Here is a 16,146-nt window from a genome sequence, read left to right on the forward strand (position 1 = left end):
GTGTTGAAGGCTCTAAGTCTTTGATTCCATCGTTAATAGGATCTAATAGTAAGCTTCTTGATTGAGATCTGAAGTAGTGAAATATTTAGCCTTGCAAAACCGTGAAAAGCATGAATGTAAATCGGGTAGAAGTAAATATTGCTGGATGACCTGTTCATTTACAGTCTTGCTAATAAACTGTGTATAACTTTCATACCAGGTCTATACACTGTTTATATGCAATTTGTTGCTAATAAACTGCGTATAAGCCTCCTGTATATTCATCTGTTATAGTTCTTCACTGAATTGTTTATACAGACCAGGACTATTGTATAAGCATTGTATAGTAGCTAATGATAAAAATGAAACCATGAGTGATCATTTTACTTTAGTGGTATTTACTATCTGCATTAATATAATCGTGGTGAAATATCCGACTTGTGCATTATACACACATTGAAAGAACGGAAGATAACAATGATCTCCACAATATTTTTAACATAGAGGCTATGGAGGAACACAATGAAGAGAAAATAAAAGAACAAGATGGTGCCAATATCGGTGCAATCTTACATTGAAATCTTTAAAACATTTTTAAAGTAGCCAAACTCTCCTTATTTACATGAATGATGAGAAAGTTTATGGCTAAAATTATGGCCTTGAGTTACAAGATCAAAATATGAATGGAATCTGGTTAAAGGCAACCCAATTTGAAGTCTTAGAATGGTTACAATGAACCTTAAGTGGCTTAACCATTTAAAGATAACATTGAATGTTCTTGTAGAAAGCTTATAGTATTATCATAGAGTATACAGCTGTGTGACTGATGTTGTTGTTGTTGTTGTTGTTGTTATTAAACCCGTATTTGTGAGGTGAGTCCGCAGTCTTCTTATTTTTGTTGAAAAAGTGATAAAAGGTTCACGGCTGAGTGTTGCCGTGTGTAGGCCTATCTTTACTAGCTGATGCGATTGTTTCCTTTTGTACTAATAGTCATATGGGAACGCTCATGCTTGACATTGGCTATAGCTTGAATGTTGAGGACGACTATTGAAGGATGTGTGGTGAAGAATCTGTAATGAGAGGAGGGTAGAAATACTTTAAGTTTAAAGAAAAGACGGCTATGTTTGGCAAGAAACACTGTGTGTACATTTACTTACCCTCTCGATTTTTGTGGTGTGAAACTAGACACCTTTGCAGCATCAGAACGAGTGAGACAGGCATTTCTTGTATTGTATCTGTGTGGAATTGAGAGAGGGAGGTGTGGTAGAGGAGAGGAGATGGGCAGAGCGTTAAGCTTATGCGCTGTTGGCTGTGGGAGGTTAGTAGGGGCGGACACGGAGGGAGTTACCTTTAATGGAATGGTGGGAGCTTTTGTGGATGTTATTTTAAGAATTTCATTTTGATTTAAATTTAGTGATTGTAACAAGTTGGGTAAAATCTCGTATAAGGGATTTTTTACTTCAATTAAGTCGTTGAGATTTAGGTTTTTGTTATAGTATTGATCTAAATAAATATAAATGGCTTCTAATTCATTCATTAATTTCCCTTTGCCCACTCTTTTGATAATTGTAAAGTCCTGTTTGATTTTACCCAACTTGTTACAATAATAGTAATGGCCATCCTGATACATCTTTTCCACTAGTTCCAATGTCTGATTCACCTTTAACTCTTTTAAACTTCTTCATGTTCCTTTCCCATTGCTATCACCTTTACTTCTTTTCAGAACTCCTACATCACCCTGTTATCTCTTAGATCACCATCAATATCACTTGTTCTCTGCAGTGCAGTGTTATTTTTGGTCTCACTCCTCTCAACTTCCAGAAAATTAATAATTAATTGAATGTATATTTTTATTAACATTTTATTTATTAAGTTAATGATTATTATTGTATTGCAACATAAAAATAGTTTACTTTTGCTATTTGCTATATATTTCTTTCTATTGCTCTAGCCACTTCCAAGATCAGAACTTCTGCTATATGTGTAGAAGTACTGGTATTTGATGAATGATATTCATAATATGTTGTTTCAGTTTCAGATAAAGTATCATGGAAACTGTTATCAGAATTTCAATCATCTGGAAGTATTAAAATTAGGCCTAAAAACATTCACATACACACATTACAGTTCAAGTGAAATGCAAGTACTCATCTATGTCCATAAAATATTGAAAATATTAACCTACTTGTACCTGAATTACTGTTTGTTTTATCAGTCTTCATTTTCTTAGCCAAGCTAAGAATTCTTTGTGACCATTCACTCACAATGATTAATAGAATGAAAATGTTGAAATTCAACAATGGAGAATAACATACGAGTGGAATCCAACAGCAGTTACCAACTGTATGAATAAATTAATACTCCATTTACTTGCATAACGCATGCAGTGCATGCACACACACACACACACACACACACACACACACGCGCGCGCGCGCGCATCATAACCTCCCCCTCTGAGATTTTTAGGACAGATTTTCTTAATTTTATTATTCTTGCATTTTTTGCATGCCATGTAATTTCACTAGCATCTTTAGTCAAAAATTGGACACCCTTTGCACATAACAAGCCTGTTTCCTGGATTCCAAGCATCTATAAATTTACCTGTGCAAGCAGGAAGTCCAAGGCCATTAAACATTACCTCCTACCTGGCCTGCCTCTGGGCAGGACCAGAGATAATGAAACAGACAGCAACAAGACAAGTGAGTTGCAAAGTGACATGAAAAATCAAATGCGCGGAAAGAGAGTTTGGTGTAGAACCAAAATTAATTTGCTTTTGGTGGGTTCAGAAAGAAGAATTGAAGAAACCTAAATTATTATTATTATTATTATTATTATTATTATTATTATTATTATTATTATTATTATTATTATTATTATTATTATTAAAGCGTCTTTATTGTGGCGAAGTTAGGGCTCCCGGCCCTTTCTTATACTTAACCACTTCATGTATATACAATGTATATTTTACATAAAATTTAAACATGAAATCTTTACAACCTAAAGTATAACTAAAGCAACTAAAGTATCACTAACTAAACTAAGGTGAGTAAAGTATAACTAAATTGTATACAGGAACACATTGCAATAAACAACCATATTCACTCTCATTCATACATCCCATTCACACTCAAGAAAGACTGGAAGTGCTTAAAAGATGACGCTGGCAAAGGATTTTAAATTTTGTCTTAGATTTAGCTTCCCTGATGTCATTAGGGAGTTCGTTCCACCAGCTCATGGCGGTGATAGTGAACAATCTGTTGTAGGTTCTACGTGTCAATCGTTTTGTGGCCCAGAGTGCAGAAAATTTCCCAAGGTCAAGAGGGAAATGTTTGACTATGTAGTGCAACTGAGAAATTATGGCATTGCTGTATTGTATGAAATGATGCAGACGAATTCAAACCATGTAGTGAAAAAAAACATGGTATTACAAGTGCACAATTTCAGGCAAGCATGACTGTTCATTTACCACATGATTACATAGATAAAATAATCAAATTTCATAAGTTCATCATCAAATATAGACAAGAAAATGTTCTTCTTCTTTCTCAAATTGGAAACGCAGACCAAACTCCTGTTCATTTTGAGGTGCCGTTAAATATGACAGTGCATACAAAGGGTGTGTCTGGCGTATTAAAACAATAAGCATGGAGAAATTATGGTGTACCATCATGTTGGCAGTTACAGCAGATGGTAGAAAGCTAGCCCCCTTTAATGATTTCAAAAGAAAAACTCTCTTTCAACTGGCATTATCGTTCAAATGCAAGAAGAAGGATGGATGTCGGCTGATGTAACAAAAGATTGGCTGAAAGTTATGTGAGATCGATGTCCTGGAGGTTTACTATATTAAAAAATCCGTACTTCTTCTGGACAGTTTTCGTGGCCATTTAGCAGAGCCCATTAAAAATGAGATGTCCCATCTCAACACCATTCCTGTCATAATACCAGGCATGCTAACATCAATTTTATAGCCGCTAGATATCTATGTGAATAAACAAATCAAAGCTCTTCATCGGTTTTATGGGGAATGGATGATATCTGGGTCCTTCGAACTGACAAAACAGGGCAGCAATAAGAGACCCGGCATTGAACAATTGAGCTTATGGTTTCTTCGAGCTTGGAATCTGATCACGGAAGACATTGTTGTGAAAAGCTTCAAGAAGAACAGGATATCCAACGCGATGGATGGCTTGGAGTATGACATTATGAGGAACGACGCAATGGATGTGAACAACTCGACTGATGATCTCTCTACTGGTACATTTTCCAAAGAAAGCTGTGGAGAATAAAGGGTGGGTGCGTTGATTTTATTTACACACTTAACGAGCTAATTTTGTTTTGTGCGCTTTTTGTACCTACAGTAATATGTATTTATTATGCTATGTTCATGGTGCTAGGGTTGAATCCAAGATCAAGTTCACCTGCATTATCGCTGCTTTTGAACAACACAGCATGGGGTTTGTAGAAAAGTCTCACAACAGTTCAAATTTTGTATTAACTTTAGTCATTTGCTTCTAAATATTAATTTGAAAAATAAATGAGGTTTTTGAAGTTGTATATCCCAATTTGTAGTCTTCATGTGATATCCAAGTATTTTTCCCCCTTAAATTTTGTCCTCTAAATTTTTAGATAATAGGGGGAGAAATTATGCAAGTAAATACAGTATTTGTCAGGAAATCGCAAAATCTTCCTCACTAACACCATCTACATTTACCTTAATGCAACTGTGCTTTGCTAATGTTGAAACTTTTGTCATTGATTTAACCAGAAACAACCACAAATTAATGAATATGGTACGTATGCTTTCTTCATATGCTGCACCTGATCTGCTAAATTCACAGATGTGGCACACATTTATGATGTGGGTATACTAGAGAAGTACGCAACAGAATATAAAATCATGAATGTCTCACATTTGTTATTATGGCATAACAAAGCAAAATGTACTTTCATGGAAATGGAACTTGCTATTGCTCCTCAAGGATAGCAGACACAGCATTTGTGATTCTTGCAAAACTGATTAATGTACTGTAATTAGATGCTGGCCATGCACTTAGGTCAAAATCTGGATTTTGGCACATCTGTGGTACTAGCGTATCATTTATATATATTTAGAAACTTTCCCTTAGGATTGGGCATCATGCCAAGTACAGTATATGATTGGTCTGCATATGTCCTTTATTATTATCATTTTATTTTCTGTTTACAGGGTAGGATGGATGGTAGAGCTCGAGGTAATCCTTGGAATCGTGGTGGTCATCAGTCTAACCAGACCAGAAAAAAACCTGGTGGAGACCCAAAACCAGGAAAGAAACCTACTTCGGGGCCTACATCAGAAGATAAATTCCGCGAAGCTCAAGCCCGGCTTCAGGCTTCAGTTCAGAAACACATAAAACCTGACTATGAGTCCTCTTCAGAAGAGGAAGAGTTGGAAAGTGACAATATTTTAGGTAATTCAAAAGTCTCAACTGAGAAGGTATTAATAGACATGATAATCTTCAGATAAGATTCTCAGTTATGATAATATTAGTGATAAACGATAAGATTGTCATGTGTATCAGTAAGGGCCATGAAAGTATCAATCTAAATATGAGAAGGGATTAGTTTTGTTTCATCCATACATATTATGAGGGCTATGGCGAAATATTTTAGCAGAGTGTGAGAAAAAAATTATTTGCAAAGCACCAATTACAACTTTTCAAAATACACTCCAATAGCATATATATATATATATTTTTTTTTTTCCATTCTCTGAAATCTCTTAGAAAACGTCTCAGTCCAAGCTTCTTTAAGGATGTCACGTATTGCACTCTCATACACTGCAATGGCCTCTTCATCTCGCAAAATTCGCTGCTCACAAATTTTTTTCCTTGGTCTTACTGATGGATGAGGTAACACTCGCACTTTTCCTTTTCCAAAATGTCCACTGTATTGGCAGCCCTGTGCGCAGATGCATTGTTGTGATGCAGCACAAGGTGCCCACTCTTGGACTTTGGGTGCTGTGACCTCCATGTGGCGAGGACTTTCGGAAGACAATTGTGCACGTACCATTCAGCATTGACTGTACGACGTGTCCAAGGTCACAGAGGTAAAAAAAAAACATTGCCACAATCTTCTTTCCAGAGCTCCGACTTAGTCAAACTTTTGTGGGTGTTTCCTCCCGTGGAAAGCACCACACAGAAGACTGTCTCTTTGTTTCAGGGTCATAATGGTAGACCTATGTTTCATCTCCTGTGACGAGATTGTAGGTGTCTTGCGACTGCCCTCCATTGAATTTTTCCAGCTTGAAACGACACTTGTCCACTCTCGACTCCTTTTGGCTTTCTGTCAGGAAGTGTGGCACCTAATGGGCACATCTCTTGGGAAGGCCTAAATAATTGTGAATGATGGTCTGCGCTGCTGTTTACCCAATATTTTGGGTTGCTTCAATGTCGGAAAATGTAAGATATGGATATTCTTTGATTATTTTCCTTATAGCATCAATGTTTTCCTGAGTCACAGCTGTTGCTGGGTGACCAGGACGAGGTTCATTTTCAGTTGACTGCTGACCCCTTGAAAACTTGCAAAACCAATTTCCAACTGTGGCCCTAGAAGGTCAAGCCTCACCAAAAACACGCATTAAAGAAGAATGGCATTCTTCGGCACTTAAATTTTTTTTATAATAATAAAAATTCATTGCGCAAAATCACAGCGTGACAGATCCGTCTTGCATTGTGTCTGACTCAGCACTGCCTATATTTTCCTCCCGCGCTGTGGAGGAACCACTGCTGGGAGGAGTTGCGCGCGCATGTTCCAAGGTCAAGCAACATCGCTCTTTCAAATGAAAAGAATCCCATTGTCCTCAGAATTACGGTTTATGGGCTGCTAGAAACTTTCGGCATAGGCTTCGTATAAAACTAAGTCCCCTGTCAGTGTCTGTATTGTGTGGCCTATTCTCGAGAATCTCGAGTACCTCACAATGGGCAGTTTTCACTGTGGTATAGAATAATATAAGTTATGAACTTCATAGAATATTTGGTCCGTATTGCCAACCTTAATGGGCTTGTTAAATTACAGAAAAGTCCCACTTATTAGGTACGGTACAATATAAGTTTACAATGTTTATTTTATATAAGTACACATTTTGTTCTTCGTAGAGATCATCAGCTTAAAACTCAGTTATTGTTAAAATTGAAATCAAGGTACCATTATTGGAAAAATATTTCAAATTAAAGTACGGTATTCTAAAAGTGTACGTATATTAATAGATTAAATATTTAAAATATTCACAGATTTGCATTGTGTTAAAATAAAATCTTACAAGATTAGGGATGTTATATTTCAAAGAAGCAGGTGGTATATGTTCTAATGTGTGATATGAAAGAAGTTCTCTTATTCAGGTCTATATATTTTGTATGAGGGCAGATCGGAAAGTAATGCACAATAATTTTTTCCTCCCCTGGTATTGCAGCTGGAATGTTGAAATTTCACGGTGATATAGTTTAACGTTTGCGCTAATGAGGGTATTTTGTTTTCATGTGCAACTCGAGAGAGAAGCCTGATCTACGAAAAAATCATGGTGCGCATGTTACTGTCATCCACATGTGAAGAGCAGTGAAGTGTAGTTCGATATTTGTGGGCCAAAGGGCATACACAGAGTGAAATTCACAGAGACATTCGTGGCATGTATGAGGACGACTGTCTGGATCGTATCAATGTCTCCAGGTGGTGTGCATTCTTCCAAGAGAGCCATGTGAACTTTAGTGATTCGCCACGCTCCGGATGACCAGTAACAACTTCAACTCCACAGAATGCCCGCATCATTGAGGCAGCAATTTTGAACGACTGCTGTGTGCACATGCAAACCTCATCGCAGACGTTCAACATTTCCTATGGTGCATTGTACATCATTGTTCATGACACATTGAAATTCCATAAAGTTAGTGCTCACTGGGTGCCTAAAAACCTGACAGACAACCACAAGGGCCAGCGAATGATGACAAGCATGGATCACTTAACGCGTTATGCCGCAGAAGGGCATGACTTTCTGAAAGGAATTGTCACTGGTGATGAGTCGACTACGGTACCACTACATGCCAAAAACCAAGCAGGCCTCTATGGAATGGAAACATGCTGGTTCCCCAATACGAAAAAAATTCAGAGTGACTCAATGTGCAAGTAAACTACTTGTGACAGTGTTTTGGGACATGTTTAGTGTGTTATTGGTGGACTTTGCTGAACACGGGACAACTGTGAATGCTGCAGCCTACATTGAAACTTTGGTTAAGTTGCGTCGTGCCCTTTGTGACAAATGCCGCAACATTAATGCTGGGGGTGTCAAACTTCTTCATGATAATGCCCGTTCTCATGTTGGTGCTCCTGTTCGTGAGAAACTCGCCAGATTTGGGTGGGAGGTACTCCCAGCATCCACTATACAGTCTGGATCTGGCACTGTCGGACTGTTTGGTCCCATGAAGAAATTACTGGCCGACCATCACTTAACAAAGTTAACACATTGGATCCCCAAATTAAATTCACCAAAGAGACTGAAAATAACTGTACCTTAAATTATTTAGACTTGACAATAACCAGACACAACAACCACTTATCTTACAAAATCTATAGGAAACCCACACACACCTTAAATACCATAAAAACTGATTCTATTCATCCTAACACACATAAAAGAGCAGCCTATTATAGCATGGTGTACAGAGCCTTTAATATTCCAATGACAACAGAAGATCTAAATAACAAATTAAAATTAATCCACGACATAGCCAAACATAATGGATACAACAAAGAAATTGTCAACAAAATCATCCACAAAATAAAATCCCAACCTAAAACCAAATTAACAAAAATAGTCAAACCCAAGAAAGATTATGCCTTATTTACCTTCAACAATACCCTTCAACAATGTGTATTACACATTTACACTATAACTAATATTTTCAACAAGCATAACATGAAAATAGCATTCAAAACCACACACAACAGCACCAACACCATACACAACATCAGGACAGTCAACAATAACAATAAATGTAACCAATCGGGTGTTTATCAAATGCAACAACTGTGACTCAAGTTACATTGGACGCACAGGAAGAAACTTCGCCATCTGCTACAATGAACATATAAACGCAGTAAGACACAATTTTTCATCAATAGGTCAGCATGTAGAAGAATTTAAGCATAGTTTCACAGACATCAATAATGATATGACGATATTAAACATAAACTCTAAAGGCCTCCTGCTCAACATAACCGAAGATTTCTATATTTCCCTAGACCAGGGCCTCTCGTGGTGCATGCACTGTGCACGGTGCAAAAGACGACTTTGCTTGGTTGACCAGAGTGCAGACCCCCCCCCACTCCTCTTTCCCTACACCTGTCTCACCCGTTCGGCCTCTCTCTGCATTCCTCACCTTCACTGCTGTTTCTCCCCCACTGCGAAATGTTTACGTGTGGTGAGCGGAGATGCTCGGTTGTATGGGACAAGGTTACCAGTGTTATTAAAAAAAAACTCTTCTTTCAGTTTAGTTTGAGGGTCCCATTTCCGAAAGGCGCTGGAACAGGGTACTAAACAACTTTGCAGGTGGTGCAAGGCATGCTGGATATTTGTCGGCATATACTGTACATTACGTTTCATTTTAATAGTGTCCTTCTCTAGCTCTTCCTTTTCCTTTTTCCTTGCAATTATATCAGTAATGTCTGGAATAAGGGATCGGCTGACAGCAATTCTGAGAGCGTTCTTTAAAATACAATCAGAAATAGTAGCACGCAATCTAGTCAAAACAGAAAAAAAACCTTTCACATATACATGTGGAACCAAACATAGAAATAATCTTAGCTGCTTCTTGATGTAGCTTAGGAAAACCTTCCTTCGACAAATTCTGGTAGAATTCGGGCAAAGTCTTTGTATGGAAAAACAGATCTTTTTGATGATCATCGTTTTGCAAATCTATTAATTCAAATTGCAAATCAGGAGATACACTTTCAACTACTATTGAAAAGGGCTTTACAAAGACATCAAGCAATGGCTGCAGATCAGCAATATCCTGTAATGAGAAACACACTTTTTAAAAATTAAAGTTATATTTTTTCCGAAAGGTTGTGTTTGAGGAGTTGGAAGTTTCTGTTGGAAAGCCTTAATCTTGCTGACCACGTCATTGATTAGATGATTTTCTTTTTGGAGTTTCAGACTTAGATAATTTGGAAGAGCCATAATATCTGCTAAAAATCCTAAGTCAGCTGCCCATTCAGGGTCATGGAAAAGTGGCTCTGGTCGTCCCTTTTCCACCAAAAACTCAGCAACGGCATGGCGTATTCGAAAAAAATTGTTAAATCACCTTTCCCTTGCTTAACCACCGTACCTCTGTATGGTAGGGGATACCGGGATACTCTTCCTCAAGTCAACCAAAAATTCTTTGAATTGGTGATGAGTGAGCCCATGAGAATGAATATAGTTGACGATACGCACAACTACGTTCATCACGTCTTGAAGACCGATCACTTTTGCACTAAGAGCCTCTTCGTAAGCAAAACAATGAATGGATGGCAAATTCGGCATATTAAGCTTTTTCCGTAGTAAACCAGTGAACCCTTTTACTTTAGCGCGTATTGCTGGCACCCCGTCTGTTGTCACGGAAAATAGCTTTTCCCAAGTGAGTCCTATTCCTTCGGCTGCCTTTTCGATCGCGTCTAAAATATCCGCACCTGTAGTAGTGTCCTTCATTGAAATCATATCTAGGAGCTCTTCCGTTACATGCAGGTCGTTGTCTACGCCACGTAAAAAAATGGCTAACTGGGATGTGTCGCTAATATCCGTTGACTCATCAAGTGCAATGGAATACGCTAAGAAGTCTTGAGTTTTGGCTGCCAATTGTTCGCGCAAAATTCCTACAATGTCGCTGATTCGTTGAGTTATTGTCATAATAGACAGTGGTATTCTGCTGTATGCTGGAGCTAATGTAGGATTCATTGTCTCTACTATGTCCAACAAAATACTCTTTATTAGTGGCCCTTCCATAAATGGCTTCCCGCTCTTGCTAGCCGTAAAGCAACTTTATAACTATTTCTGAGAGCAGCGTCACTACACCTTTCATCTTCCTCGCCCTAAATTAGATATATTAAAAAAGTGAGTTAGAAATACACGTACATATTTGAGAGGAATGTAAACATAATTTTTTTAAAATGCAGAACCCGTAACCAAAATGAAAATGCTACAGTACTGGAACAAACCTCATTTGTGGATATAGAATGCTCTTCTTCAAGATGTTTCAACTTTCTTAATTCTTTCTCTCTGGCGTCTCCTATGATTTCACAATAATTTTCCAAATGTAGTATGTTGTAGTGTCTCAATAGACGATTTTCTTACGCACGTAATTATGGTCCCACAGACTAAGCATTTGGCGTTATCGTCACAACAGACAAAAAAATACGAAAGTTCCCAGTTCGATTGAAATGGACTTTCGGAAGTCTTTGCTTTCTTCGAAACAGGTTGCTCCATTATTATGTTGTCGTGCACTTATCTATTTCACTGATAAACACGTCGTCTACCACCAAACGCTCCGTCGCTCTCAGCACACTACACCATCCGAGTCAAGCAGAGTTGAGCCGAGGCGTACCGATGCACAATGCACAGAGCCTATGCACCTCGCTCTGCACGCATGAGAGTTTGGGCATTTGAGAGGCCCTACCCTAGACCAATACGCCAATACCAATCACAATATTAATGACATTACAGAGAAAACCAGCATCATCTTCAATAAAGCCATTCCTCCATTAAAAAATGACTATTTCAAAATAGTAAACAAACAGAACATAGCACGCCCCGGTCTTCAAAATAGTAAACAAACAGAACATAGCACGCCCCAAAAGACCGACGAATCACAAGCCTATCCCCACCCCTATCCCCACAATAGCCACTCCTCCTACCCCTCCACCTATATCCCTCTCCACAGCTAACATAATTCCCAGACGCACTCACAGTAGTACACAGCAAGCTTCCAAACACAACGCTACACGACCTCCACAACAACAACAGTAAGTACCCTTTTCACCTCTATACACATCTCAGACATTCCTTCATACGCACACTATACTTATACTAACTTATCTTTACAGATAACAGCAATGTCTACAACACAAATACAGACGAGAGAGGTGTCGCTACCAACAGCTCCTTTAATCAAAATTTTTAAAACTCAAGACTTTGCAGTCTGTCACAAAACTTACTGAAGTATATCAACAGTTGAATCACAACAGTATTTGAAAAAAATTTACGACAAGAGTTTTCACCACGAATTAACATGACATATATCAACCAAATAGAATATTCTCAAAGATCACTTTATGCAACTAAATTAACATAGACATAGAAATGCAAGAACTATAAGGAAGCTCGAAGAAGGAACTCCACACAACACGAACTCTCAAATTTTAACAAGCGTTTTAACATACATGCACCTGATATGTTAGTGTGTTTAAACTTATCAAGTGTTTTATACTGTGCATTATATATTTTAATATGTTTAATGTGCTCAATATGTCTAATGTACACTCAATAAGTTTGTTTACTGTAGCCTTCACTGCCACATTGATCATAGATACTATTTAACCCCACATAGGCAAAACATTACTACAATATATTTTTAATCCCATTAGACATCCGGATGATCTAATCATAATAACATCTTTGTGACATATGTCTAATGGCTACAATATTGTAATATACCAGCTGATGATGGCCGTGGAAGGCTGAAACCGGTACTGATGTAAATCTGTTTATAATAAAGTATTGATAGGTGGAACACATTTGTCTGTATAGTGCATCCAATCAATACGGAAAATGAAACTTAAAAATAATAATACCCCAACCAAACAGACTTCTACGTTTGGGAAAAAAATGATTGTGCATTACTTTCTGATCTGCCCTCATATATATTTTGTATATTTTATTTTTCAATAATGGTACCCTGATTTCAATTTTAACAATAATTGAGCTTTAAGCTGATGATGATCTCTACAAAGAGCCCCTGTGGGTGGGGTCGCAGACGAAGAATTCACCCACGGTATCCCCTGCCTTTCGTAAGAGGCGACTAAAAGGAGTGACCAAGGGATGATCCAATTAGAACCATGAAACTACTTGTAATTAGTACCACCATGCAGGAAACACAATGGGTTGCATTTACTTGCGCGTAATATGACTATGTTCGGTACGCAATAGGTTTGTGATTAGTAGCGACAGTGTGTGAATCAGGAGGTGGGTCCTACAGTACCTGCGATTCGTACCCCTATATGAGCGACACCATGGGATTAGCGACACCATGGTTCTGCCTAACCTATGCTCAGTTCCCACTATGTGAGGAATTCCTTGGGATAGTACGAGTCCCTGTGGTTAGTCCACTTATGTGAGGAACGCCATAGGTTTGCGTTGCCTGAAAATAGTGCCACAATGTGCAAAACCCATAGGTCTGTATTACATGTGCGCATTACACTACCTGTGAATAGTACCATAATGTGTGGAATACCGCGAGTCTCCACTAACTTTGATTAGTACCGCAACATTACACATAGCATGGTTCTACTTTCCTAGCGATAAATACCATTATGAGGGGCTGATGACCTGGATTTTGGACCTGTTTAGACTATACGCATAAGCGATTCAGCATCATGCTATAGAAGCAGTCCCTTGGTCGGTAATACTGTTGTTTTGTGCCAGCTTCTGTGCATGTGAGGCTCTGTGGGTTGGATCCACTGATCGTTTTAAATTCATATCCGTCCATCCATTCATTCTTCGTCCTCATGCTTTGAATTCTGGTCAGTGGAGGATTTTGGAATTTTAAGTTGTCATTTCATTTCGTCTCATTTCGTACTATTAGGGGCCGCTGACCTCGATGTTAGGCCTCTTTAAACAACGAACATCAGTCATCAATCAATCGATCTCTACAAAGAACAAAACATGTATTTATAATATATAAAATAAACCTTGTAAACTTGTATTGTCGCTTAAGTGTGGCCAGTATCCAGTAATCAGGAGATAGTGGGTTCGAGCCCCACTGTCGGCAGCCCTGGAGGTGGTTTTCTGTGGTTTCCCATTTTCACACCAGGCAAATGCCAGGGCTGTACCTTAATTAAGGCCACGGCCGTTTCCTTCCAATTCCTAGGCCTTTCCTATCCCATTGTCGCCGTAAGACGTATCTGTTTCGGTGTGACGTAAAGCAAATAGCAGAGAAAAAAAAAACTTGTATTGTATAGGTGGGACTTTTCTGTAATTTAGTGATATAGAATATCAAGGAAGTTTTAGGTGTATGTAACTTTAATCTTCAGGCAATTTTAGTGAAGGAAGTCGAAGGAAATAATTGTCAGCCAATGTGCTGAAGAATTGTTGGGCATTAAAAAAATTCTACAAAACATCCCTCCACATAGAGTTGGCATCATAAAAGAAATCTTGGCCATAAAAATATGCTAAATCTTTATAAGTGCCAACTCCAGATAATTGCGAGAAGGCCAGAAAGAGAGAGAAAAAATTCCATGGAGAGATCAGTGGCTGTATATACCTATAAAACCCCTAAGTAAGTGTTTTTATATCGCTGTTTGCAGTAAAAAGTCAACCTTAAAATTATAAAACATATTTTAAGATTAATCATGTATTCCTTTCCAAAATAAACTCATTCACCTCTATAATCATAAGATCAGGATATCCCTTACAATAATCATTTTCAAGAATAATTCAGGAGTTATCTATTAGAGTAAAGCGAAGAAAAACAAATATATATTAATTGGGAGAAAGGAGCAAGTCATGTGGGAGGTAGCTGGAAGGACTTTGGAAAAACTTCACACTTAGCTACATTCATACATTATGAGTAAAAAAACTAATGTCATCTATAAGGAAATCATATAAAGGCCTGTAGCTCCCTCCCTGGATCTGTGGTACATTGCTGGTCTCCAGGTCGTTAGATCATAGGTTCAAACCCAGCAGAGGTAGTAGATTTTTTAAGGGTGGAATTAAAGTCCATTAGACACACCACGTTAAACAAATGACGGCATGTGAAAGAACTCTGGTTACACATATTTACCTGACAAAATTAATTAAAACTCAGCCACAGGGTCACCCAACAGAGATCTGGTTTACTCTGTCATCTGGTAGAACAAAATGGAATGTCAAACTTGATGCACAGACAGCCTAGATGTCATCAAATTAAAATGCCTGTACACTGTAGCTGAGGCTGTATGATTTATTATTATTATTATTATTATTATTATTATTATTATTATTATTTTCCAGCGCGGTGAAAGGACGTGTTTGTATACAGTGCTGTGAGAGTTTCATTTTTCAATTGGAAAGTGACATTATTGAGGTACAATTCAGTTACATTAGTTAATACTAAGTGAAGTTCTTTGAATTGACATAATTAACATTTCACTCGAAACCTATATAAGAGTAAAAACTGTGTTTGCTTGATTGTTGAGTTCGTTAAAATTTAAGTCGCCATTTAGTTAACGTATGACATCAGAGATTCTAGTGGCGGAGTAAGGAACGAGAAACAAAACACGGTAGTATTGCCAACTGCTGCATACGTCATGGAATACTGCAAAGCATGCGAGTGCGAACTGCCTAGTGACGGGGGCTATGTGGAGTGCAAGGGGTGCGGAAATGCATGGCACTCTGATTGCTCCGACCTGAAAGAAAATTCGTACCGTGCGATGAGCAAGGACAAGAAAACAAAATGGCAATGTGCTGAATGCAGAAAGAAAGTGGACACTAGCAGTAACGCTTAAAAAAGCGATGACTTGACGGACATCAACAAAAAATTAACAATAGTTGTAGACTTCAAAGATGCAGTGAATGAAATGAAGGAAGAACTGAGGGAAAGTGTTAAAAGTCAGAAGTTCATTTGTGAACAGTATGAGGACATTAGGATAGGAATGCAGAGCATGATTAAACAGATAAAGGAGTTGGAAAAGAAAGTGGAGTGTTTAACAGATGCATGCAAAGAAAAGGATGATATAATTCATGAACAGGAAATTAGAATACAAGAACTTGAACAATATTCCAGAAATAGAAACCTTTTGCTACATGGTATTCCAGAGAAAGATGAGGAAGATGTTGAAGAAATAGCATGCAGAATTGCAGCAGAGCAGGATGTTCCTTTGTGTAAAACTGAAATAGATGCAGCA

General features: G+C 38.0%; 1 protein-coding gene across 1 annotated transcript in view; it reads left to right on the forward strand.

Annotated features, from left to right (window-relative positions):
• The window catches only part of LOC136873801 (NF-X1-type zinc finger protein NFXL1), a 213,111-nt gene that overhangs the window by 29,673 nt on the left and 167,292 nt on the right, over positions 1-16,146 (forward strand). Inside the window, exon 2 of the mRNA XM_067147048.2 lies at positions 5,189-5,429. Coding sequence (XP_067003149.2) covers positions 5,195-5,429 — 235 coding nt within the window. The 5' untranslated portion in view covers positions 5,189-5,194. The remainder of the gene's footprint in view (positions 1-5,188; positions 5,430-16,146) is intronic.

Source organism: Anabrus simplex, chromosome 5 (assembly GCF_040414725.1).
Source record: "Anabrus simplex isolate iqAnaSimp1 chromosome 5, ASM4041472v1, whole genome shotgun sequence".
Taxonomy (NCBI): domain Eukaryota; kingdom Metazoa; phylum Arthropoda; class Insecta; order Orthoptera; family Tettigoniidae; genus Anabrus; species Anabrus simplex.